Genomic DNA, 24,084 nt, shown 5'->3' on the forward strand with positions numbered 1-24,084 from the left:
CGCAACACGAAGATGAAGTTCGGACGAGTGGCAGCCGAGCTGTAATCGTTGGGGCCTCCGCAGAAACTCATTAAATGCTTCTTCACTTATTTAATCCACCACGGGCCTCCTCCTGCCACTTTCTTTATGGCTAGGGCAATTAGTGGAAAATGCTCCGCCCCCACTGACCACAGCCACAGACGCCTTCTTCATTAGCTGCGCACATTTCAACCTACGATTTTCGTAGCGCATCTTCTTCTATCCTATTACGCTAACATCTTCCTAATTAAAAAGCTGACAACACAGGCTCCCGCTGCCACCTCTTTCGCCACCGAACACTAGACCGGTGGCAGATTTTTAATTGCTTAATTGGAACTGCGTGGAAATCCCGTAGAGAATGCCCTCTACGCATCCCTGAAAGAAGAGCCCTACCCCCAAAAATCGTGCAAACATCCGCCACCCATAGCCTGTTGCTGGGCAATTAAAATGCAACCGCAGATGAGGGGCAGTTCTCAAGGTCGTCCGGGTCGAGCAACCACCACGCCCAAGATACGCCTCAAACCAGGCTGGGGAACAGGCGCCCAGTAAGCGGCAGGACACTAGATGCAGGATGCGGACGCGGATGCGCAGGATGTTGATGATGCAAGAAGCTTGGCTTGCCAAAAACGTCGGAGCAAAGCTCAGCCAAAAAGTTCCTGGGGAAAAGCTCCAAGCACCTCGATGGGGGAATCCCACAGAAAAACTGTTACAGGTTATGTAATAGCCCGACAATCGTACGAACTTAAGATTGTTATTTTGGCAGAGGAATTTCTACAAGACTTGTCTGGGAACCACAAAACCAGTATATGGTTCCATTGCACCTATTCAAAAAATTAAATATTCTATAAAACGACCATATTTTGATTTTAAAGAGTATATGAAGTTAACAATGAATCCGGCCCGTTCCGACCTACTTATCTACTACCTACAAGAAGACTTCTAGATAAATGTCCTAGTTTGCGCACAAACGGACAGACAGACATGGCTAGATAGACTATCCTGGTGATACTGATCAAAAATATATGTAGGGGAATTAGGAATATACAAAAATAGCATCGATTCCGTTTGCCATATAGCAGGACGCCATTAAAATTGTTTTTACTAACACTAACCAGTGTTCGAGACCCACCTAACAAGGATTATAGTTCTTGCTGTACTTACGGTTTTTATGTTCTTTATGTATAATTATCCATCGGCGGGTCTCCATATATTTTAATTTCAATTATGGACCTTTCTTGAAAATCCTAGTAAATTATCCTGGTTGATTTCATTTCTTGAGTTTTCTTGAAATTCCTTGTAAATAACTTCTGGCTGACATAGGTCTTCTTTTTTATTGATTTCTATTCTTGACTTTTCTTGAAATTCTTTGTAAACAATTTTGAAAAATAAAATAAAACAAAATAATTATAAAGCCATAAATATATTGTTCAAAGATATTAAATAAACACCTTGAAGTCCTTGTAAACGTAATTTTCCATATAGCTTCAACCCAAATCATTCATTTCAAAGCGATGTCAATGGTTTATAAGTTTTATTTTGATGGTTTCTCACGGAAAGAGCCACTCATAAATTTTATGTATGTACGTACAGGGGTCGAAGGATATGCGGAGTCGTTGTTTTCTCATCTTCACTCCGATCCTCAGGCGTTGTCCGGTTGCTCCCGAAGTCCTAGTGACACCCTAGTACGCTTTTAATTTTGTATAATGGTTGTCTTATTTTTGGTTAGTCATAGTTCCGTATAACGTATTACATAGTATAATGCATGTGTATATGTGTATATAAATTTAGTTAACATTTATTCACCAAATACTCAATGTCCCTCCATCTCATCGTTTTTTGCTTCGTGGTCTTCAATCTAACGATCTTAATACTCGTTTGTTAGTCCATCTTTATATCGAAACAGTTACGCTCATATTTAAATATATAAAAGTTCAGTTGCCACAATTTGTTGTAAGTGAAACGAGATAGATTGTTTGAGAGTGGGTACAGAGGAATGGGCAGGTTCAGGGTCGGGTGAATGGGTCTGAACAATTAGTCTTTGGCACATTTCAATCGATGCTATTGATAAAGCTGATATGTAACTGGAATTTTCTCGCTTTGAGCTTTGTGAGTGCAAAGGGAACGAACAGAGTGTTAAGTAAGTCAAGCGGAGATTGAACCTCGAGCCTCAATATGAAATATTAGGTTTTTGCCAAATTTTCTAGAAATATGTATGCCTTGTAGTGCTTTTAATTTGATTTCTGCATAAGCTTTATAGTGGGTTCATAATAAATTAGAATAATAGAATCTGCTCAGGCTCGACTAAGATCTTCTTGAGAGCTCTGGTCAAAAAAGTGAAGCATTTGGAATATGGCTTGGGGGACATATCTGTTCGTTATGCTACTTTTTGAAAGTTTACTGACTTGCGATTCGTATTCACATTGAGTCTGTAACAATAATTCGAGAGAACTGGTCAGGCTATGGTAAAACTTGATTTAGACTGGCCGAGAATCGGATTACTTGGAGATTTTCAATTTTTTGTTGCATCTTAGTGCACTCTAATGCGATCAATGAAATCTAATATGATTACTTTGCTGTCGTTTAGTTAGTTTAATTCAATTCAACAAACAATGCGCTAAGGTTGTAACGTTTGCTAATTATATATCAATTATATATATATTTTTTTTTGATTTTCCCTTTCTAAAGTTAGTGTATTTTGATAAATTAGTAATATATATAAGGCCGCATGGGGCAACTGCTATGAGAATGCTTTAATACTTTTCAACAGATGTACACTCCTATGGGATAGTGTTAGCCGGGGGTCAAAGGAGAAAGAGGGGATAGTTAGACTACTATTGAAGTAAAACCTTCTCATTCTTCTTGCACTCTCTAAAATCTGGGGTCCCAGAACCAGAGTCCTCTTGAATTCGTTTCCAATTGTTTCTACAGTTAGGGGAATGCTTGTATTTTTTGTTTCCCGTTTGTCTTTGTCAAAATTCATTTAAAACTCACTTGGCAATCTTTGCACAATTCTTGTTCTAGTAATTGCAACACTGGCACATGTATGCACTGTGGTATGTTTGGAGTCTTACATGTAGTCGTTAATCAAGTTAAAATAAATCGAGAGTAAAAAAGATACAAAGTGGATTCGTACAAAATATATCCAATTCAGTTATATTCAATACGGTTACGGGTTACTAAACAAAAACGCGTATTACGTAAATAAAATCGCATAACAACTTAGAATTACGAGGGCGCAGCAATCGAGTAAGTAAACTATGTATGTACAGCTCAGGCGGAGCAGGTGAATGGCGAGGGATAGGGTCAGATAGAGGCAGTTCCCTAAACTAAACGTAAACCAAATAATAAATAAATCAATAAATAAAGTAAATAAGTAAAGATGCAAGATGCAGGGGTGCGGGGCAGTGCGAACGGAAACGGAAAAACAGAAAACAGAAAACAAACAAAAAGTGAAATGCACGCCAACTCGGATAATTTAAGGGGCGCTTACTTCGCCGCTGTGGAGGCGGAAACGGAACCGGGCGTGGCCGATAGCGCCATCTTAGAGAGCGTGGCCAAAGAACGTTTCGGGAACGTGTGGTTGCCGTCCGACGGATCAGAGAACAGTTTCCGGAAACTGCAAGACGAGGTTGTAAAGGTGTAATTAGAGAGCTTCTTGATAAAATGGAGAGGGTGTTATTCTTACAACTTGCGAATTCCCGACTCTGAACTCTTCTTCCAGGGCGCATCGTCCGGTTCATAGGGCAGCGGTCCCTGCACGGGCGCATCGTGACCAGGCGGCCTGAAAAATTGTATATTGATGAAAGCTCAGACAATCTTCTAGTTAAATAAATAATATATGAATTCACGGTTAGGGTTATTCTTCAAGCCTTTGTTTATCTTCAATTGTTTATACGATCACCTAATAACACATACCTATATATAGCTGTTGACCTTGCAAACAAACAGCCAGCAAAAACTGGCATAAATTATGAATCACCAGTTTAGGAATTGTTTGCATCATAAGGGGTATTTAAATATTGTTAATACTTTAGAAAAAGGGTGACTCAGGTCACATGGGCTCTTTCAATAAATGTTTTCCTCTAATAAGGGCTTTAAAGTATTGTCCTATACAACAGGTCATAACCGTCTAAAACAATTCACTCACGTCTCTCCGGCTGCTGGTGGCTCGTCCTCCTCCTCCTCGTCGTCGTCGCCGTCATTTGGCTCATGACCATCATATTCGTCGTCGCTTTCGTCGGAGCTTGAAAAGTGGCGTTGCCGCTTGCCCTTCGTCTGGCTGGGCGGCTTCAGCTCCGCCAGTTGTTCATGAAGGCCGTCGATTGTGGTCAGCAGCTGGTCGCGCTCGCTGATCAATTCCTTGAGCTCGCGCGTGGTGTATCGCGGCCGATTCGGATCATTTTGGCCATCGTCGTACGAGGCCACCAAATCCTCGTTTTCCTTTTCGGCCAGGCCAAGACGCTTGCGCAGCTGATTGATATCGCGGCTCTGGTCCTGCAGCTGGGCCAGAAAGTCGGCGCGCTCCTCGCAGAGTGTCTTCACCTGTGCCTGCATTAGCTTGTGACGGCGCCGCGTGTCTCGCTCGGAGGCCTTTAAACGCTCCGCCTGGATGTTGAGCTGAAAAAAAAGGCGGACAATTTTAAATAAGTAGATTAGGCCCCAATATACCCATATCCATATTTAAAGAACAGTAAGGCCGTCTTGCTTATACTCCCCAAAGCAACAAAGAAAACTCACGTGCTCCAGCTCGCTGTACTTGTCCTGCAGCTCTCGCTCGCGGTGCTTCAACTCATCGCGCTGCTTGTATATCTGCTCCTTGAGCCGCTGCAACACCTGGGTGTCCGAAAGGGCGCCATGCAGCTCGTGGTTGGTCATACTGATGATGCTCTCAGTGAGACTGGCCCCCAGCCCTGAGCTCTGCGCGGAGGAGGACTGAAGGTCCTGCGTTTGCTTGACCAGCCGCTTGTTCTCGTCCTGCAGCGAGGAGACGAGGTCGACGAGCTCGTTGGTCTCGCTACGCCACTGCTCCTCGATTAGCTCCAGCTCTTTGTCGAAGCGCCGCCGGAACTCCGCCTTCTCTAGCTTCTCACTCTCCAGCTGGACCACCTTGTCGCGCAGCTCCAGGATGGTGGCATTCTCGCGCTCGTTCTTCGTGGCCAGCGCCTCCAGTAGCTCCAGCGTGTTGATGATCTTGGGCATCAGACCGCTGACGGCGTCCGTGCCAAAGCGATCCATGATCCGCTCGTACTCCTTGCCGATGTCGGAAGCCAAATCGTACACATCGACCACGCCGATGTCGTCGATGGCGTCCAGGACCATTTCACCCATCTCATTGAGGTGGAAGCCGGGCATCCAGGTGATCAGCAGCAGCAGCAATGAGGTGGGTGGACGAAGTTGGTGCTCCTGCAACTCCCGATGGGCGGTTGTTCCTTTGTTTAAATACGACTATAGAACTCTGTGCTTCTGAAGACCCGCTTCAGATGGCAGCCCCGGTGTTCCAGGCGTCTCAAGGGCGGGGGGATGTGCAATCTGTAGTTCCAGGTCGCGCACACACACGCTCGCAAACCTACACTTGTGCGCGCGAGAGTGGGAGAAAGTATGGGAATTCACGTTCACTTCATTCACTAGCGCTGTTGTTGTCGTTTTCGCATCCGCCGCTGCTGCCGATTCCCACATAAACAATTCTTGTTTTTCGCAATTTATGCACAAGCGAATTTTTGCTGAACTGGAACTGGAAGCGATGAGTAATAATAAACTTGTTCGCACTGGTTCCAGAGCGACGGACCGATAGGTGCATATCGGGTGCCATCAATCGCGAAATGGCACAGTGTTGGGTAACGCAAGTGTTTGGCGGGAAGTTCAGAATAATTTAAGCAACGAAAAAAAACTGGCTTTGAAGATTTAGATTATTATAAAAAAGAAACACATTAAGAAATAAAACTTTTCTTCGAAATGAAAGCCATCCTGGAAACACAAAAAAAACCACAAAGTAAATTCATTGTTTTATTAATAAGTTTTTGTTTACAAAAAATGTATAAAGAGTTTTGTTTGGTTTGGTTGTTTTGTTGGATTTCACTTTTCCTTTGGTGTTATTCTTTGTAAATTGTGGTAACTGGGTAGGCAATTATTTGTATTTTACACGTACAATTAGCAATAACTAAATGGCTTGTATGCTACACTAAAATACAGTTATGCAGCGACGACTAGCAGCAAGTTGATCCATCTCTCCCTCGTTCGCCCATCCCTCTCCTCTATCTTCCTCTATCTGTACAGACTATTTTGTTTTGGTTCTTTAAGTACATTAAATTAGCTACAGTTCTTTGGATAGGTTATTGGGGGTCACGAGCAGGGAACTCTCTGGGTTGATATATAAAAATAATACACAAGTTAACGGCTAGGCATAGCATTTTAGCCTTCTGCATCGTTCTCGTTTCTTCACTCTTTTGTTTAGGGACTAGATTAGGAACCACATTTGTACAGTTTTCGTATTTGTGTTCTTTTAACTGCTTTCTCTAATTTAGTTAGTTCTAATTTTAAGATAAATGTACAAAGTCAAGATATTCTCCATCTTTTTTTTTGGTTTCAGCTCTCGAAAACCTAACATTAAAAACACTAAAAAAAAACAAAAAAAAGTGGCTCAATACGTAAAAACAATAAAAAGATTCTAGCACTAATTTTAAGTTAGGTTAGCAAATAAATAGCGGGTTGCGAATGATTGTGACCTGTTGACCAAGTCCTTTAGCAAACATTCTCGATGGCAAGGCTCCTTTTTTTTTGGCACTCAAACTAGACGTAAATAAATATAGTAATAGTTAAACGTACTCATAAACGTAGTGGGTTGGGGTTAAGTGGGGGCTGCCCGGCATGCAAACTAGACGAAATACTAGCAGCCCTTCTGATTCTGCTGCAGGGCCAGCTGCCTCAGCAGCTCGGAGGTGGCTTCCTGGCGCAACAAGCGCTTTGCGGACAGTTGAGGGGAGTGGGGCTGCGAGTTTGGCGGCGAAAGGCCGCCCACCACGCCCACATCCTTGACCAAGGCATCCTGTGAGTCATCTTCATCGTCATCTTGTTCTTCGTTGGGCAGCGTCAAATCCGTTATGGCCCGGCTCTCTTCCTGCGACTGTTCTTCCTCCTCAAACCGGTCATCATCTATGTCCACTATCGAAATGATGTCGCTATCGGCGTCGCCATCGCCGTCGCCGACGTCATCGCCATCGTCTGGAGGACTCCCTAGTGCACCCCGCCCTTTCACTGCGGACTAGCTAGTGGTGGCCTGCGATTGCAGCACGTTGGCGGAGACGGGGGATGAGGCACTAGCAGAGACCACTGCGGTCGGCGATAGGACGCTGGCTCCTGGGAAATGGCACGGACACGTGGGATTAGGCATGTGGCCCGCCTCACTGTTTAGCTTGCGGGTCAGCGTCTGCCAATATTCGATTTGGGCATTGATCAGATCGATCTTCCGCTTGCTCTCCTCGATCCTCAGCGAGTTCATCAGCTCCTGGTGCTGGCTTCTCGGTCCACCGCTGGGACTTCCGCCTACCGTGCTGGCCGTGCCCGCACCCACGCCCAGGCCCACACCGCTGCTGTTGGCGCTGCTCCCGCCGCATCCGTTGCCGCTTCCGCTGCCGTTTAAAGTGCCGCAGGGCACCGCCACTGCCAGTCCGTTGTAGCCATTGAAGCTGCCCGCCGCTCCAATGGCCACGCCACTCGTCTTGTCCCGCGCCAAATGGTGGTGCGACTGCTGAGCGTGGTGATTGCCGTTGAGCAGGAGCTGCACGCCATTGGCGGTCACCGTGGAGTTGTTCGTGTTCCCGCCGGTGTTGTTGTTCCCGCGTTGGAGGCGTGGCAGTTGAAGAGTGGGAGGGGTACGGCGGCTGCTGGCGGCCACCGACGAAGCGGGAGCGGAAGCGTAGGCGGCATTGATGGCCGCCTGCAGGGACTGAGGCGGATTCACAGCGGACAGGCCCAGGCCGTTCAGGAGCGTGTGCTGTTGCACTTGCTCCGCCGTTAGGGGTAGCACTCCGCTGCCATTGGAGCCACCATTACTGGCCGACAGACTGGCAGCGTTGGAGCCGCTGTTCTGTAACGTCTTGTTGATGTTGGCAAAACTGCCCACCCGAATGTGGCCCACTGTCTGGATGGTAATGTCCGGCTTGGGCGCCGATGCATAGCTCCCGCTGGAGCTCACCGAGGTCTTGGTGGAGCATACAGGCGAGCTGGCGGCACGGCGAACAGGGTCCGTGAGCCCATTGCTAGCCACATTTCCCGGCAGCGAGGCGGAGCACACACCACCGCCGCTGGCGGCGGCAGAGCCCACCTGCTGCAGCTGGCGCAGATCCGTGGGGAAGAGAACGTCGTCCTCTTCTTCCAGGCACACTTCCGGTGCCTTGGGGCTCAGACAGTCGTCGTCATCGTCGTCGTCCAGGCAGTCCATCCCGTTGTCCGTTTGCTCGTTGTCGCTGATCGTCTCCGACTTAATGAGAATCACGTCCGTGTCCATGCCCTCGGGGTAGAGGGGCATCTGCAAGTAGGAAGAAAATAAATGATACTGAAATCATTATAGACAGAATTTTAGTGAGTTATATAAATTTTAAGGGATCCAATGACTTATGATAGTATGTAAACTTGTTACTGGCAAAAGACTGCATATTTTAAATGCATTAAGCAATAGGTTAAAAAAGATTTAAAAAGTGAGTTAAATAACATAGAGAGATATAAGCTGTCTACAGGCCTAATCGAATTTAATTATGTTTGTCACCATATCTTGCCTTCATCACTTGCGTTATTAAAAATATTAGAATATCACTTTAATTCTATTGTTTAATCTAATAGAAGTAGGAACATTTTATAAAAGCTTTTTGCAGTAACAAAATACGATGGGCCTTCTTTCTGTTTGTTTTTGATTGCCGTGTTTAAGAAAACAATTTATATTTTAAACAAATAATGTATGAAATAAAATTAAAAATAAATTAAATCATATTAATGTTACATACTTAAAGAGGGCACATGATACTTTGTTTTTTTGAAAAGCTTACTTTTAAATGTTAAACAATTTTAAAAGTATTAGTATACAATATAAAACAACTAATTATTTTCTTTCTTATTATTAAGCACAAATACCAAATGAGATAAGTGGAATGTATCAAAATCAAATGCAATTAGGTCTGCAGAAAAGAAGGTTAATTTTGATTGCCTTATGGAATACATGAGAATAACAATTTGAATTAATTTTACTAAAAGCCCTCAAGTTAAGTTAGATAAGGGTCTTAAGCATGGGCCCACCTTGGAGTCATCGTAGTCATCCGCGTGGTGTCCATTCCCGCCTACGTTTCCCGCGCCGCCCTGCTTTCCACCTCCGCCCGCGCCCTCCGGCGAGTGCTGTTCGCTAATGTACGGCGCGGATTCCTGTTGCGAGAGCGTGTTAAGCAGGTCCATGAAGGAGTGGTTGCTCTTGTCCTCCCCGCAAAGGTCCTTCTTAAGTAGCAGCTTCATATTCTTGTATAGCTGGCGCAGCTGCTTTGCGCTGCGCTGGTGGTAGACCCGCGAATTAAACTCCTTGGCGATCTGAAGCCAGACCTCGTCCTTCTTGCGATTCGACTCCGCGTCCGTGCGCTTGTTTTCGATCACGTCCTTGTACTGCGCCGCGTAGCTTAACACCATGTTTCGCTCCCGCTGCGTGTACCGTGGAGTCTTCTCCATTTTCAGCCGTTTGCAAGACGTCGTGAAGCTGTAACGAAGGTAATGTGGGATTAAAATCTGCATTAAAGCACCGCTTTTTATCCTTTGTATATCCTTGCAAACAAACAGTTTGCAACGCAGTGAAGGAGCCATTTCAGACTATATATAGTATATATACATTATTGATCAGTATCACCAGGAGAGTCAATCTAGCCATGTCCTTCTGGGCGAACTAGTATCTCAGTTTGAAAGCTATCTGAATGAAACTTTCCCAAATATCCTCTTCATATTGCAGGAAGGATCGGACGACTATATCATTATATCGTTAACTTTATTTTATTTTTATTTTATTTTATAAAATTTTTGGGATGACTTCGCTCTCAGATCCGAAAGCTCGACTGTGGCTGTTTGAAACAGAACTCCACCAGCTGTGCAACCTAGTCTAGCAACCCCCACCCCTTTATCAATCTCCGATTACATACGCAACCCCTTGCAATCGATACAACCGCCATTCTTTAATTAATAAAATAATAAAAAAAAGAAGCGCAACTGCTCCACTCATTGCCACCTACACACACAAACGCATGGGCGCATTTTGAGTTTGGAGAGTGATTAGCTGCCTGCGCAGAGGAAAAGAGAGGGGAAAAAGCGCAGTACATTGAGGAGCAGCAGGTTATACATGTATATATAAACCTGTTGCAAAATGATTTGATATGCGAGTAATGTTGAATCGAAATCTTTTGCTACAAAAGCTTGGTTTCAAATCCTACCTATGTATGTATATCTTGTTCATTTTTACTTTTTAAGCTTTTGAATATGAAATTCTAAATAAAATGTAATAAAAATCAATATATATACAAAATATATAAATTGATCCTTATTGAATGTGGATTTCGTTCACTGTAGGCCAGCTATGTGGTACACGATGTCGCAAAATGGGCACCCCCGAAAATGGTGATATCCTCGAAAATAGTGCAGGGGTGCATTTACGGTAACCCTGTCGACAGTGTAGATGATCCTGGAAGATGCTCAATCGAAGGAAACGGCAACAAAGCTCCCTGGAGGTGGAAATCAAAAGTGGGAGAACAGACCATTCCAACTGGGACGGCAATACAATTCTGCATTAACCGATATCTAATCTGGAAATTGGAGATTAGCGTAAAGCTCTTTCACACAAAAAAGCACACACAAATGGGAAGGGGAGAGAGAGCCTGAGAGAGAGGGGGTACTCACGTTTTGAGGCCGCGCCAAAGCCGGCGAGCGGGCGAAAAAAAGTGGGTGGCAGACCAAAAAGAGAGCGACGGAGAGAGTAGGGAAAACGAAAACAAAAACGAATCAGCAACAAACTTCGCGAACGGCGGCGACGAGGCGCAAAGCTCGACTAAATTTGAATTCGAATTCGGGCACGCTCAGAAGTACCGTTGGAGTGCAGCGACGTCGGCGTTGGGCAAACAAAAATAGGAATAGCAGAAGAACAGTAACCCCTGCCCCTCCCCCTACTATCCCTCCCATCCACACAGACACAATGAGTTCCACTGTTTGCCCATACACAGAGCCAGAACAGCCCATATGTGTGAGACGTAATTAAAGCTTGAAACCGAGTTTACAACAACAACCCTCAAAGAAACAGAGGCGAAGTCGAAGCAACACCAAGAATAAGAGGCTCAAGAACAGTAAAGTGAGTGTGTTAGAGAGCGAAACTTGGAGCAGAATGTGAACTAAGGGAGAGAGGCCCCCAACAACAAGAACAGTTTATAAATAAACGTTGTTGTTTTTGCCGATTTAAAGCTGCAACAAAGTAAGGGTTGAGCTGACGTGTGAGTGCGAAAGAGGGACGGGCAACTGGGGAACATAAATATGTGAGCCCACGCGGTTTTAATTAATAAACGGGTGGCATAACCTCCAATGAGTGGGACAGGAGATGAAAGACGTCCAGTTGTAAACGATCGACATGCAGATTGGATAGCCATCGATATAAGGATGGTTTCAAAAATAATCCTGAACAGTTAAGCGTTGAAAATCAGGTCCGTAGGCCGGTTTTCTCGTAAGCTCTAAGTAGTTCATCAACTCAAAAACTGTAATACGTTTTGGTAATTATAAGCCTAATTTTACCTTACCAAGAACACGAGAAAATTATCCTTAAAAGTCTAATAAGATATACAAATATAATTACCACCTAATATTGGTTCCAGGATTACTTCATAGTTTATAATTCTACAGATAAATATATGTTAAAAATAAGCATATTTGTACAAGCACTAAACCATACTGTTAGGATTTTTCGATTTATATAGTTATATTAATTGAAATAATTATAAATTCAATAAATAAATGACAATTAAAGCTCTAAAGTATGTATACCCTGCTAATTGTGCAGTTTGCCTAATGCAACAGAATGTTTTCATCCACACACCTCCCAAATTGTATTTAAAATAGTACCAAATAGAGTTATTTAGGGGAGTCTCTGGTTAGAAAACGGCCTACCCCAGGTAATTGATCGATTGCCCGATAAACTGTACCAGTCTCAGCAATCGGAGGGGCATTGCTAAGCGTCTGCGTCACTGCGCCGCTGTCGAGTCAAGTTTTAAGATAAGATTTGAGGCAGACTGTTCTGTATCTGTATCTGTATCGGTCTCTATGTGTACAAGTGTGGGTTCGCTTGGTTTTGTTTCGTTTCAGTTCGGTTTGGTTATCTACGAAATCTGCTGGCAATGGGGCTTCCATTCCAGCGTAGCGCTGAGCAGTGCAAACAAGCAAAGTTTGCTTTTTGGGGACCACAATTGTGGGGCAGCACAAGCGTTGCTTAATGCGATACCTTACCCTCGAGTTATCTACACACACTAACACTCGCGCAAGCCGCGCAACAGGTGGAATTATTTACTGATAAGCCGCTGATAAAAGCGAGCCCAGGGGAAAAGGGGCAATCGAGGTGGGAGTGAAGCTTCACCCTCTGTCACTTCGGGGGTGGGGTGTTGAAAGGGGGCGGGCGAGTTTCAAGTTCTAATTGGCTTTGTTTGTACGCTGATAACGCTCAGTGCACCCTATCAGCACCTTCCCGTTCAAAACCCCGGTTCCAAACGCACCTGCGTCCCACGGTCGAAATGCCTGTGCCTGTGGCAGTGGGTGCTATTCTTCTGCTTTTCCTCGTAATTAACTGGTGACTCTGGCGACAAAGTCTCCTGGTAATCCGCGCGTGTTTTCTGGCGGAATGAGGAGTACGCATTTTCCCCGAGCGTCGCCAACCGCAGCGCTTGAGTTGACAATTTTTACTGCTACTACCAGAGCAGCGGAATCGTAGAATCGGGCAGCGCTCACCGGCTCAATGGGTGTAATGTTCCCCGGCTGCTCTATGTGTGAGTGTGTGTGTGAGCGTAGCAAAAGCGCTTGGAAATGCTGGCCAGCGTTGTGCAATCTCCAATCTCGAGCGGTAGAATCAACGAACGGGGCCAGCTGAGTCCCACGTTTGAATTCGGGATTTCATCTCCAGTTCCTTTTCTACTCAAGTCCGGCTAAAGACCTAATATCACCATCTTGAAGGAGCCTTTCAACTCTTCATGTGACCAGACTGTACAGAAAACTTTAAGTTTACCTGAAGATTTAGATGGATATGCTTTACCTATATTTCCGTTTAGGAATGGTACCCATACACTCAAAGCGGTATCTTTTAACCTATTACTTGTTATGTCTAGAACTAGCCTGAGCCCGATATACCTCTCGGTGGAGACATAACTGTGATTAAACAGATTATTGTAAAAGCTTAAATTACGTCAAGAGCCTGGACTCACCTGGATTTATAGCTGGCTACTGTTTGAAATGGATTTCGTTCGTAGCCGCAGATCCACGGCTCTTCTTCACTTGCCCTCCTTCTTTTCCTCCTTCTATTTTCTCTCTATGTTTATGTTCCTCTTTTTTCCTCTATTCTAGTTTTCCTTAAAGAGGAATCTGTGCGATTCAAAGAAAAACGCACGGCTTGTTGTTCTTTGTCTTCGGTTCACGCGGCGTATGCGCAATATTTTCAACTACTTGTCCAACGTCGCTGACCGCCAGCTGTCTCTATCCCGCTCGCCTTCGCCCTGTCTCTTTCCCTCTCTGTGCTCTCTCCCGAAGACTTTGTCTTTAGTTTTCGGTTCTTTGTGTGCGTTTCTTCCTATTGGTTTTGATATCGTTTATAGCTGAACGCTCGTTTTGTTTCCACTGCTCACAGTTGTTGTTTCAAACCTTGGACTAAAATTAAAAATACATAGAGAAGTGAATTTGTTAATACGAAATCACGCCAAAACGTAAACATCAACGGAGATAGAGCGGAGGAAAAGCGGCGGGAAAAAGCGCAAGCATGCACGGATACACAGCACAAACAGAAGAAGACTTCTTGACTCGAGTTCTGCCCTGCGATCCCACGATTTTAGGCCCCTTATCTGTCCCGATCAGAACACAACCTGCTCTATCGGACCCTCTCTACTTCAGAAGGGAGAGGAAAACCCCTGGTTAGGCCTCACTAAAACCGCACTGAAACTAATATCTAATCTGGCTGTACGGCTACCCGGCATTATCTTATCGCCTAAAGGTGGGCTTGTGGCTCCACGGAAATTTGAAAGTCGGGTGGGTGACTCACCAAACATCGCCAGCCAGCACACACCTGATCCGCCGGACTCGGTAGGCTACGGCTAATGACTTATATTAATGTGCCACATAGTTTTACTTTATGAAGTAGAGTTCATAAACTTCAAACAAGAATCTTTGCAATCAATTTAAATCTGTCTTTGGGGCCAATAAAAAAAGGTACAGTTTTTATACCCTTGCAGAGGGTATTATAATTTTGGTCAAAAGTGTGCAACGCAGTGAAGGAGGCATCTCCGACCCTATAAAGTATATATATTCTTGATCAGGATCACCTCCTGAGTTGATATAGCCATGTCCGTCTGTCCGTCTGTCCGTCTGTCCGTCTGTCCGTCTGTCCGTCTGTCTGTTTCTACGCAAACTAGTCTCTCAGTTTTAAAGCTATCGAGTTGAAACTTTGCACACACCCTTCTTTCCTTTGCACGCAGTATATAAGTCGGAACGGCCGGGATCGGCCGACTATATCCTATAGCTGCCATATAACTGAACGATCGGAAATGCCATAACTCTGCTGTTTGTAAAGTTAGGAAGCTGGGATTTTCTATGTGTTTTATATTTGGCTAATCAATCCGACCTACCAAATTTCATAAGGATCGGCCGACTATATCCTATAGCTGCCATATAACTGATTGATCGGAAATGCAATAACTTTGGTGTTTGTAAAGTTAGGAAGTTTGGATTTTCTATGGGTTTTATATTTGGCCAATCAATCCGACCTACCAAATTTCATAAGGATCGGCCGACTATATCTTATAGCTGCCATATAACTGATTGATCGGAAATGCCATAACTTTGGTGTTTGTAAAGTTAGGAAGTTGGGATTTTCTATGGGTTTTATTTTTGCCCAATCAATTCGACATATTAAATTTCATAAGGATCGGCCGACTATATCCTATAGCTGCCATATAACTGATTGATCGGAAATGAAATAACTTTGGTGTTTTTAAAGTTAGGAAGGTGGGATTTTTTATGAGTATTAAAAATGCATCATATGAATAATTTTGGAGAATATAATTTGCAGAATATTCTGCAAGGGTATTTCAACTTCGGCTCCGCCCGAAGTTAGCTTTCCTTTCTTGTTTTAAATAGTTTTCAATACCAACATATTATATTAAAACTTGTTGATCCTTTTCATTTTTTTTAAATATTTTGAAATTAAATTTTAAAATCTCGGTTTTTAAAGTATTTAAGTGAGTCTCACTTAACAATAATTATCTGCGGGGAAATATTTTAAAAGAATGTGGAACAAAACTGAGCTAATAATCAATCTAATGAAATATGATAAACTCACTATAATTAAGTTATTTGGGATGTTATAAAATATTCAAACCAATCTTAGAAAAAATTCAATAGGGAATTCCCAACTTGGCAAGCCCGTCTCAAGGATATTTCTATTCAAAGATGATAGGTAAACTAAATCAGTAAATCGGAGACGCAGTCATACACTCTCTATATGTAGACGTGTATAGTATTGGGAATATATGCTTATGACGAATCAAGAATTCGAGGAATGAAGAAGACGCAGATCTTGGCCATTGCAAACAAACAACAGCGAAAATCGAAGAAAAGCAGAGGCATTCGGAGCTGGCCCTGTTCATCTGCTTCTCTTCGCTTCGGTCCGCCCACACGCCTTGGCATGAAAAACAAATGATCCCCCAGCCTTTCATCGTCCCCCCAAACCCCCCTAGTACACCCTAATACCCTTTTCCAACCAAAATAGACGCGGAAACAAGAAACAAAAGTTGAAATCAAAGCGTGGAGATGAGAGCGTGCCTTACCCGATACCCGTTCCCGGATAACCGCTGCCAACCGCTTACCGTTCCGAACTGGCCCGATTCGGGATTCGAATGCCCTGATGTTGCTTCGTTCTTTGGCCGCACTCAAAGAGCAGCCGGCGCAGTCTAATTGAATACTGAAAACGAATTCTGAATTCAGCCGCAGAATACCGAGACTCGAGCGGTCCGAGCAGCCGTCGCAGCCTGTTGGCTGCGTCTCCGAAGGTGCACGCCCCCCGCCATCCCTGCCGGCCACCCCCCATCTATTGGGGTCGAGCTGATCGAGTCGAAAAGCGCCATGAGGGGTTGGCAAATTTCCAACCGAAAGTTCTGCTCTGCCGCCGCTCATCTGTATCTGTGCCCGCGCCCGTCCACGAGTATCTGTATCTGCATGTCTGTCCAAGAGTAAGAGAGAGAGAGAGCGGAGCTTCGGGAAAACGATTTTACATTATGCACAGCCACGGCGAAAGTCAATTAAAGAGTAGACCGGCAGGAAAAACCAAGGAAAATCCAGCCTGGGATGGCTTCGGATACCCTCAATAGTGGAGCCACCCAAAAGATCCCTGAATATTTGGGGATCATAGGGATTTTCAGAGCCTAACTCATAATAATGGGAATTTTGAGTATTTTCTATCTTTAAAAACTGTTGTCATTTAAGAGATCTAGAGTTTATGTAAACAGAAGTAAGAATTGACAGAAATTTTAAATCATAACTCATATAACATAAAACTGTTTTAGTCTACCGTAGTTATCTGTTTAACTTCAAATTAGATGAATTTTAAATGTAAGATCAAAAATTAAAAAAAAAAAACATACATTTTTTTTATAGATTTGATTATTTGGATGCTTGGATTTATGATGTATTCGAAACTCTACATCGAGATTCCGGTTAAAAAAGAGACCACAAGGTAATAACACATTGTCGAATTGGGAATATCAGTTTTTTTGGCTCCAAAAAGAGTGCTGAACCCAATACCCAGATAAACATAAATCTTTTCAGAGCGATTACGCAAGAGCTTAGAGCCACATTTTGCACTCTGTAAGGAACTGCAGATCCCGGGCAGGTCCTGGTTGATTCTAGTGCCTGCCACTTGCTGAGTCCTGAACCGATCTCATCCTAACCGATCTGATCTGGCCCAATCGCTCGAGTACGCAACTGTACTTGGCATCTCGCAACATGGCAGCTAAAAAGTATTTTCGACTTTATAAATAGCTGCCCCAAAGTCGCACCATGGGTAGAGGCGGAGGAGAACGAGAAGGAGGCGGAGGGAGACGCGAGAGAGAGATCGGTTTGGATAGCTTTGGTTTTGGTTTCTGGCCAGGAGCGGTGGGTGGGACGGGTGGCGGGAGCGATATTCGGCATGGCAGGCATCTGCCTGCGTTTACAAATAGCCGCTGTTTAAGCTCTCTCGCCGGAGATGAAAATTAATGGGTCCGAGCGTATGGAAAACCATATTCCATATTCCATTTTCGATTTTCCCATTTGCCTCTTCCCCGTTTTCCCAGCCCCCGAGTTTTGGCGATTCTGCGCTGGTGTGCGTGCCTTTTGGAAACTTGAAACTAATGAGGTCGGGCACGTATGACCCGCCTTCCGAACGCCTCTTTGTGTCCATACCACGTTGCGTCACTTGGCCCTTTGGGGACTCCTTTGAGTACTCCTGCCCTCAGAAAAGAATGCATTTACCATTAGTTACCCTCACAATCCGCTAAAATATATATTGGCCACACTAAAAAAATAAATTTTAATATACATTTAGTAGTTGTTAAAAGTCTTCAATTTGCAACGTCAGAAATTGGACAAAGTCAAGTTAAGTGTCGAGAAGGGAAGGAATATATCTATAATTTTGCTATGCCATCCTTGTATATGATATAGTCCTTTAATGTTTATTAAAATGTATTTAAATGTATATTCAGTTCGCACCATAAAACTCAAAACAGGGTACACATTTTCTCCACTTTCTCCATTTTTATCTCACTTCTCGGATCAGAAGTGGGCTGGGTCGTGGGTGGGTCGCCAGTACTACTTCTACAAAGTACACCTCACTCACATAGTCCAATGGCCCAGGCCCAAAGAAAGCGACATGGGCCGGTCTTTGGAGGCTAATACGTTGCGTTGGTTTTTTCTTGGCAGTCGTTTTTACCGCGTCTCGCGTCTGCCGCTGCGATTTGAGTTCAAATTTATTTTTGGCAGCATCACCGACGGTGCCCCCGCCCCTTAGCACCGTTTTCCGCTCCTCTGCCCAAGTTAGGGAAATAGCGAGGCCGGGGCTCAGGGGGCTCAGGGGGCCGTGAAGAGGGAGGGGTCGAATAGGGATCGGGATCAGAGGCCCGATCGCTTCGCTCTGCCTTGTGTCTCTGTCGGTAGCTCTGTTTGTGTTTCTTTATCTAGTTCTGGGGTGTGAGTGCGTGTCTGTGTTTAATATAGGCTTCCGCCCCGCCCCTGCGCCTTTGCGCAGCCCTCCTGTTTGTTTGTGTAATCCATTTAAAGTTAATTGAACTCCCCATTCCACCTTTTGCTTGCCTCTCGGAAGGTACCGCGAACTAAGCCGAAGTCGGGACTCTATATATAGACGGATCAGAAATAGAAGAGCGCGGGCTTCGAGTGCCCGGCATGGGGCTGGAAATCGGAAAAACAAAGCCAGCGAAACCAGGGAAAACGAGAGTAGGTACTAGACGGCAAAAGAACCTGCTCAAGACGAGCCCAAAATTAGAAACCGAAATCGCCTTCAAGGGGATTCCTATATGTGCTATTTCGAGAGGCGATCTTGATTCAGATCACAACAGATCAGATTGCGTGAGATTGGCGATCACACTTGAAAGTTTGAAGATTTCGGTTTCGGAGCAGAGTCGAGAAAATTACACGTTCGCTGGGTGCGATATTTTTAGGCCAAAGCATCCATAAAAGTTTTTCTCCTCCCCTAGTTCATGCGCCAGCTTTTCCAATTTTTGTTTTTAGTTTTCCAATATTTTTGGGAAAACATTTTTGGAAACGATTGGTTAAAGCGAGACCGAGATAAAAAGACAACATTACTAAAGAGAAACTAGGTTAAAATATTAGTAGGCTAATACATTTTTTGATGTGAAAGTGATCTACTTTATGCTTTTATTAAAAATAATAAGGATTTGCATCAATATTGTGTGGATCGTTAGGAATTCCGCGTTGTAAATTTAATTAAAGCATATTTTGTGGGTGCTTTTAAGACCAATTTTGTTAAAAGTTTAAGAACTTCTGAATATAGTTTGGAAGAAATGAATATTATAATATCGTTAAGTATAAACCGAACCGAAAGTATTTTGGAACACTTTGCATCAAATGAAGTTAAGGATCCTTATGATTTAGTTTAGTATGATATAATGTAAGAAAATGTTTTTATATTACATATCGAAGCAGGTTCGTCAGTAAAAATATTAGTAGGCTAATACATTTTTTGATGTGAAAGTGATCTACTTTATGCTTTTATTAAAAATAATAAGGATTTGCATCAATATTGTGTGGATCGTTAGGAATTCCGCGTTGTAAATTTAATTAAAGCATATTTTGTGGGTGCTTTTAAGACCAATTTTGTTAAAAGTTTAAGAACTTCTGAATATAGTTTGGAAGAAATGAATATTATAATATCGTTAAGTATAAACCGAACCGAAAGTATTTTGGAACACTTTGCATCAAATGAAGTTTAAGGATCCTTATGATTTAGTTTAGTATGATATAATGTAAGAAAATGTTTTTATATTACATATCGAAGCAGGTTCGTCAGTAAAAACCCTGGCTTAAGATCATAGCCTGATGAGATGTACCGCTACTCCTTATCCACCTATTGGAATTTGCCAAGAAACCAGCGAATAGCTTTCCGTCATAAATCGATAACATTTAATTTGAGAACACACAAACAACAATAAAGCGCGCTCCAAAAGGACGAACAAAAAAAAACAACAACAGCTTGGTTTTGAGCTTCAAGCGAGAGCTTTGGCCTAAGGACAAATCAAAGCTCTGCTGCACGCGTGTGTGAGCTTGGAGCGTGTGTTGATGTCATAAATCGAATGTTAGAAAGAACACGAAGGAGCAAACAGCTGTGTCCTCCTGAGAAATCGAAACCGAAATCCTTAGACTGAAACACGTTCTCGACCAGGGGAGGGTCAAACAAATCCGAAACCGTGTTTTGGATTTTCAAGCGCGCTCCTGGGGTGGAAAAACGCACACTTACGCACACGCGCTCCACACACACACACACAGACAGAGCTTGAACCGTCAATTGGATTATTTAGTTTTCCTATTTTAGATGCGACTTAAACTCACTTGCTGTTTTTCTGCTTCGGCTTCCTTTTCCTCTTCTTTGGCCCGCATGCAACAATCTCCGCGTTTTCGCAATATTTTGCAGCTTATTCAGCACTTTTCTCCGCACACATATGCTCTGAGCTCGACTTCGACCTGTGCTTGTAGGGGTGGTGCATGGGGTGCTGGACGCTTTCCCGCTTCTCGGCCTTCTTGCTGACACAAAACCAAACAAAAAGTAAAAAAAAATGATATTTTTCTCCACACCGTGCCCGCAGTCGAAAAAATAATAAACACGACAAACAAACACAGCTCTCTGGCGGCACCGCGGCTACAACGACAACGGGCAAGCGTCGGCAAATGGACAGATTTGTTGTTGCGTTGCGAGCAGCGAAATTCCTGCGGCAGAGAGAGACGATAGAGAAGGCAGGGCGCCAAATTCAAAACGGCACAATCGGGGACCGTAGGCAACAGTTCGTTAAAATCAGAATGCCTGCTTCCCGACTGCAAGAGTGTTTATCTCGGACAGCTTTTGCTCACGTTAACAACATTTAATTTTCTCGAGGAATCATGTGAGGGTTTACTCTAACCTAAAACAACTCTAACCTAAACACATCATATTAATGGGTTATTTTATTTCTTACTTTTTCGGTCAGATAACTAACTGGCACTTTAACTCGAAGTCGTGAAACCGGCCATTATCTAACTATTATTCCACTTATAGGCGTGATCTGTGCTTTAGTGCATACATATATGGTAAATTTCCAAATGAATAAATTAGGTAGGCTAAAGGTCCATTTACACTGAAAGGGCTAAGGACAACTCTACGTTAATTATAAAGTTGTATTATAAGAAACTACTGATCGGGAAAAGTGGAGTAAAATTTGATGATTTTTTTTAAATTTTGTTAGTTAAAAATCGAACATTTAGACATTTTTGAAAAATGCTTAAAACATAGTCAAAAATAAACGGCAATTGGGAGTATTGGAGTTAGCTCAAATATCGATAGCAAATTCATAGTAGTATCGAGCAAACCGCAAAACTCCGTTTTTCGGCTTACCATAGGAATCTAGTGATGTGCAAATGTGTTGTTAAGAGGGGAGCCTGCTTTAGAAGCTTTAAAAAAAATTGAGGAGTGTTTTGGGAAGGAAAGAAATATTCGATTGAAACGAAACTTTCAGATTTTATTGTTATATATTTCAACAGTCTTCTCAAACGTTTTTATTAAAATATATGTCATATTATTCCTGGTACAAGCATTTAGCCGCGGCGCCTAGAGTGTGGATGTGTCGTGCGGCGGGAAAGATGCATGTAGCAATTTTCATCAGAAAAAATATTCCAAAAAATGTTCTATTTCCAATAATATCTATTTCAGCCAAAAAATATTGAACAAAAAGAAAAGAAAGAAAGAATAAAAAGATATTAAAATAAAAATTCTCTTCTGATTGTTTACAAAGTGGGTTTATCATAACTTTTTTAAGGTTTTTTAGGTTCAACTAGAAGAGATTTAGTCCCGAATCCAATAAATTTTGTCTCGTTTCGATAGAACGTTTAATTTTTTCTCTATCTTTCCCGCCAGTTAGAAGAAATCGTAAAAATGAAAAACCGAGAAATCGCGCGTCAAAGTTTTTGTATATAAAAAATCGTAACGCTTGCTCACTATATCTCCTGTAACTTTACAAATATTTTGAATTTACTTTTAAAATTTTAGGGACACATTCTTGGATAGTTTGGGTAGTCATATGAAAAATTCCAAATTTTAAAGCCTCTTAGCAGGCTCCCCCCTTAAATGGATTAGGTCACCAATAGTTATCAGTTCGTAACTCAGGTTATGGAGCAAGTCCAATATGGACCGGATTATCGTGGAGGCTTTGTGGAGAGTACTTAAGACCTACATATATGTAATATACTGGTTATATTTATTGCTGGGCTAGGGCTATAATAATACGAGTTCTCCTATCGATAGCCGAGTTCACAGCTGTCTTTGAATATCGCCAGGTGGCAACACCGAGCGGTTGGCAGTGTGGCATCACCTGCATCCACGGTTTATAAACAAACATTGAACGCACACGCAGTACGAAAAAAACTGGTTAAGCCCCAGCCCCGCAATCTAATCGCTGCGAGTCCCCGTGTTCCGCATTCGCATCCGCCACCGCACCCGCACCGAATCCCAGTCCAAAATGCTGAAGATCGCCGCCGAGGGAATCGCGCCACGTCTGGTGGCCTGTTGCTCCATGGGAGCCACCAGTGCCCAGAGCAGCTGCCAAAGGATCGCTCCCCAGGCGGCCAAGGCCACTCAGAAGTACCTGTCGCAGTCGCAGAGCCTCCTTAAGAAGCTGGTCATCAAGGATCACTACGAGTTTGATCAGAAGGTGAGTCAGGATTATGCAATGGGAACAGTGGGGAGAATGCGAGTACACGACCTTGCTTCGCTGGCGTACGTGATTGGTTCTCGTCGAGCAGGGGTAAAAGAAGGAGGAGGTGGCCATGGACCCGTGCCCATATGTGTGCACGCTCACCCCTTTGTTTGTGTTGACCGTTTGGCTTGTGTATGCAAATGAGTCCCAAAAACATTGGATACCGGTTTGAACCCCTTTTAGCCAGTTGGCGAGTCCACAACATTGGGGGAGCCAACTTCAGAAGAACCACTATCGTATCTGTTCATTGTTGGACTTCTCAGATTATCAATTGCAGGCGGATTAGTTGAGATAAGAGTAGTGGCTCCCTTGTTTTAATAGAACAACTTAACTACTTGTCTGTAATATTAATCATGAGATATTTTTGTTTCCTTAGTAGCTGCAGCTTCATTTCCCGTTTAAGGATATACATACATACATAGTTTTAGCTATCTGCTATGATTATATAAAACGTAAATATATTTAGTTGCAGGAAGTTCTAATATAGTTCCAATATAGCAACGAAACGTTGGGGTTACAACTATGTGAATCATGCTAAAACTGTATTATGGCATCATTTCCCTCATTTTTTTGAAATGACGTTATGCCTATTGGTCAACTTGACTATAAATATAGCCTTATAGCCCTTTAACGTTATAACCCCTAATGTAAGTCTTTTTTAAGATGAATTGGATATTCTTGACTCATTTGAGCTAAATGAATATTTAACTGTTGGAAAAGCAATAACAAAAACCATAATTTATACATAATTCAATTTCTGATCTTAACTAATCTAATATCTGCATTCGCTTTTATTCCGCAGGTGATCAACAGCGACAACCCGGTGATCGTGAACTTTCACGCCGAGTGGTGCGATCCCTGCAAGATCCTCACGCCCAAGATGCTTGAACTTCTGGAGAATTCTAACGAAATCGACCTGGCGGTCATCGATGTGGAGACGAATCTGGATCTCGTTGAGACCTTCGAGGTGAAGGCCGTGCCCGCAGTGCTGGCCTTCAGGAACGGCGTTGTGGTGGACAAGTTCATTGGCCTGGTGGACGCCAACAGCATCGAGACGCTGATCGACAAACTGAAGCGGAAGCAGCAGCAGAAGCAGTAGCAAAATGCGGGAAGTATAAGTGGGTCTGGGAGGTCATGATTTTACACAAGAAACGGGAGACTGTTACTGCGATAAAGCCCAATACCGAGGCAGGAATTGCAATCATCGATGCTGAAAGAATATGCACAAAATACTTTATTATGCAATAAAACTAATATTAATTATGGCTATTTTTAACTCACACGTCGCTACTGTTTTGAATTCAGT

At 43.3% G+C, this 24,084-nt stretch overlaps 4 protein-coding genes across 13 annotated transcripts in view; 1 reads left to right on the plus strand and 3 right to left on the minus strand.

Moving 5' to 3' along the window:
- The window catches only part of LOC108042832 (microtubule-associated protein futsch), a 73,916-nt gene extending 72,639 nt beyond the window's left edge, over positions 1-1,277 (minus strand). Inside the window, 1 exon segment of the mRNA XM_044461103.1 lies at positions 1,180-1,277. The gene's annotated coding sequence lies outside the window, so the exon portion shown is untranslated.
- Positions 1,278-1,532: 255 nt separating this feature from the next.
- On the minus strand, positions 1,533-5,771 carry LOC108042924 (RILP-like protein homolog). 2 transcript variants are annotated; one of them, XM_017121424.1, is made up of 5 exons: positions 4,756-5,771; positions 4,166-4,635; positions 3,704-3,799; positions 3,509-3,634; positions 1,533-3,344 (listed from the first exon to the last, which is right to left on the minus strand). In XM_017121424.1, exons 1-5 carry the CDS (start codon positions 5,368-5,370, stop codon positions 3,212-3,214), a joined length of 1,440 nt encoding a protein of 479 aa, XP_016976913.1. In that variant the 5' UTR covers positions 5,371-5,771; the 3' UTR covers positions 1,533-3,211. The 2 variants fall into 2 exon arrangements, with proteins under 2 accessions (XP_016976913.1, XP_044317039.1); XM_044461104.1 differs by having other exon boundaries at positions 3,145-3,634.
- A 237-nt stretch (positions 5,772-6,008) lies between these two features.
- Positions 6,009-20,723, minus strand: LOC108042919. Of its 9 annotated transcripts, none has more exons than XM_017121412.2 (4): positions 20,386-20,723; positions 13,485-13,923; positions 9,304-9,748; positions 6,009-8,569 (listed from the first exon to the last, which is right to left on the minus strand). In XM_017121412.2, the coding sequence occupies exons 3-4, from the start codon at positions 9,718-9,720 to the stop codon at positions 7,277-7,279; spliced, it is 1,710 nt and encodes a 569-aa protein (XP_016976901.1). In that variant the 5' UTR covers positions 9,721-9,748; positions 13,485-13,923; positions 20,386-20,723; the 3' UTR covers positions 6,009-7,276. The 9 variants fall into 9 exon arrangements, with proteins under 9 accessions (XP_016976901.1, XP_016976902.1, XP_016976904.1 ...); XM_017121413.2 differs by lacking the exon at positions 20,386-20,723 and adding an exon at positions 16,134-16,220; XM_017121415.2 differs by lacking the exon at positions 20,386-20,723 and adding an exon at positions 16,095-16,178.
- Positions 20,724-22,377: 1,654 nt separating this feature from the next.
- On the plus strand, positions 22,378-24,060 carry LOC108042922 (thioredoxin, mitochondrial). The gene is made up of 2 exons (XM_017121423.1): positions 22,378-22,733; positions 23,581-24,060. The coding sequence occupies exons 1-2, from the start codon at positions 22,542-22,544 to the stop codon at positions 23,875-23,877; spliced, it is 489 nt and encodes a 162-aa protein (XP_016976912.1). The 5' UTR covers positions 22,378-22,541; the 3' UTR covers positions 23,878-24,060.
- Positions 24,061-24,084: the final 24 nt, after the last annotated feature.

Source organism: Drosophila rhopaloa, unplaced genomic scaffold, assembly GCF_018152115.1.
Source record: "Drosophila rhopaloa isolate 14029-0021.01 unplaced genomic scaffold, ASM1815211v1 contig_3, whole genome shotgun sequence".
NCBI lineage: Eukaryota > Metazoa > Arthropoda > Insecta > Diptera > Drosophilidae > Drosophila > Drosophila rhopaloa.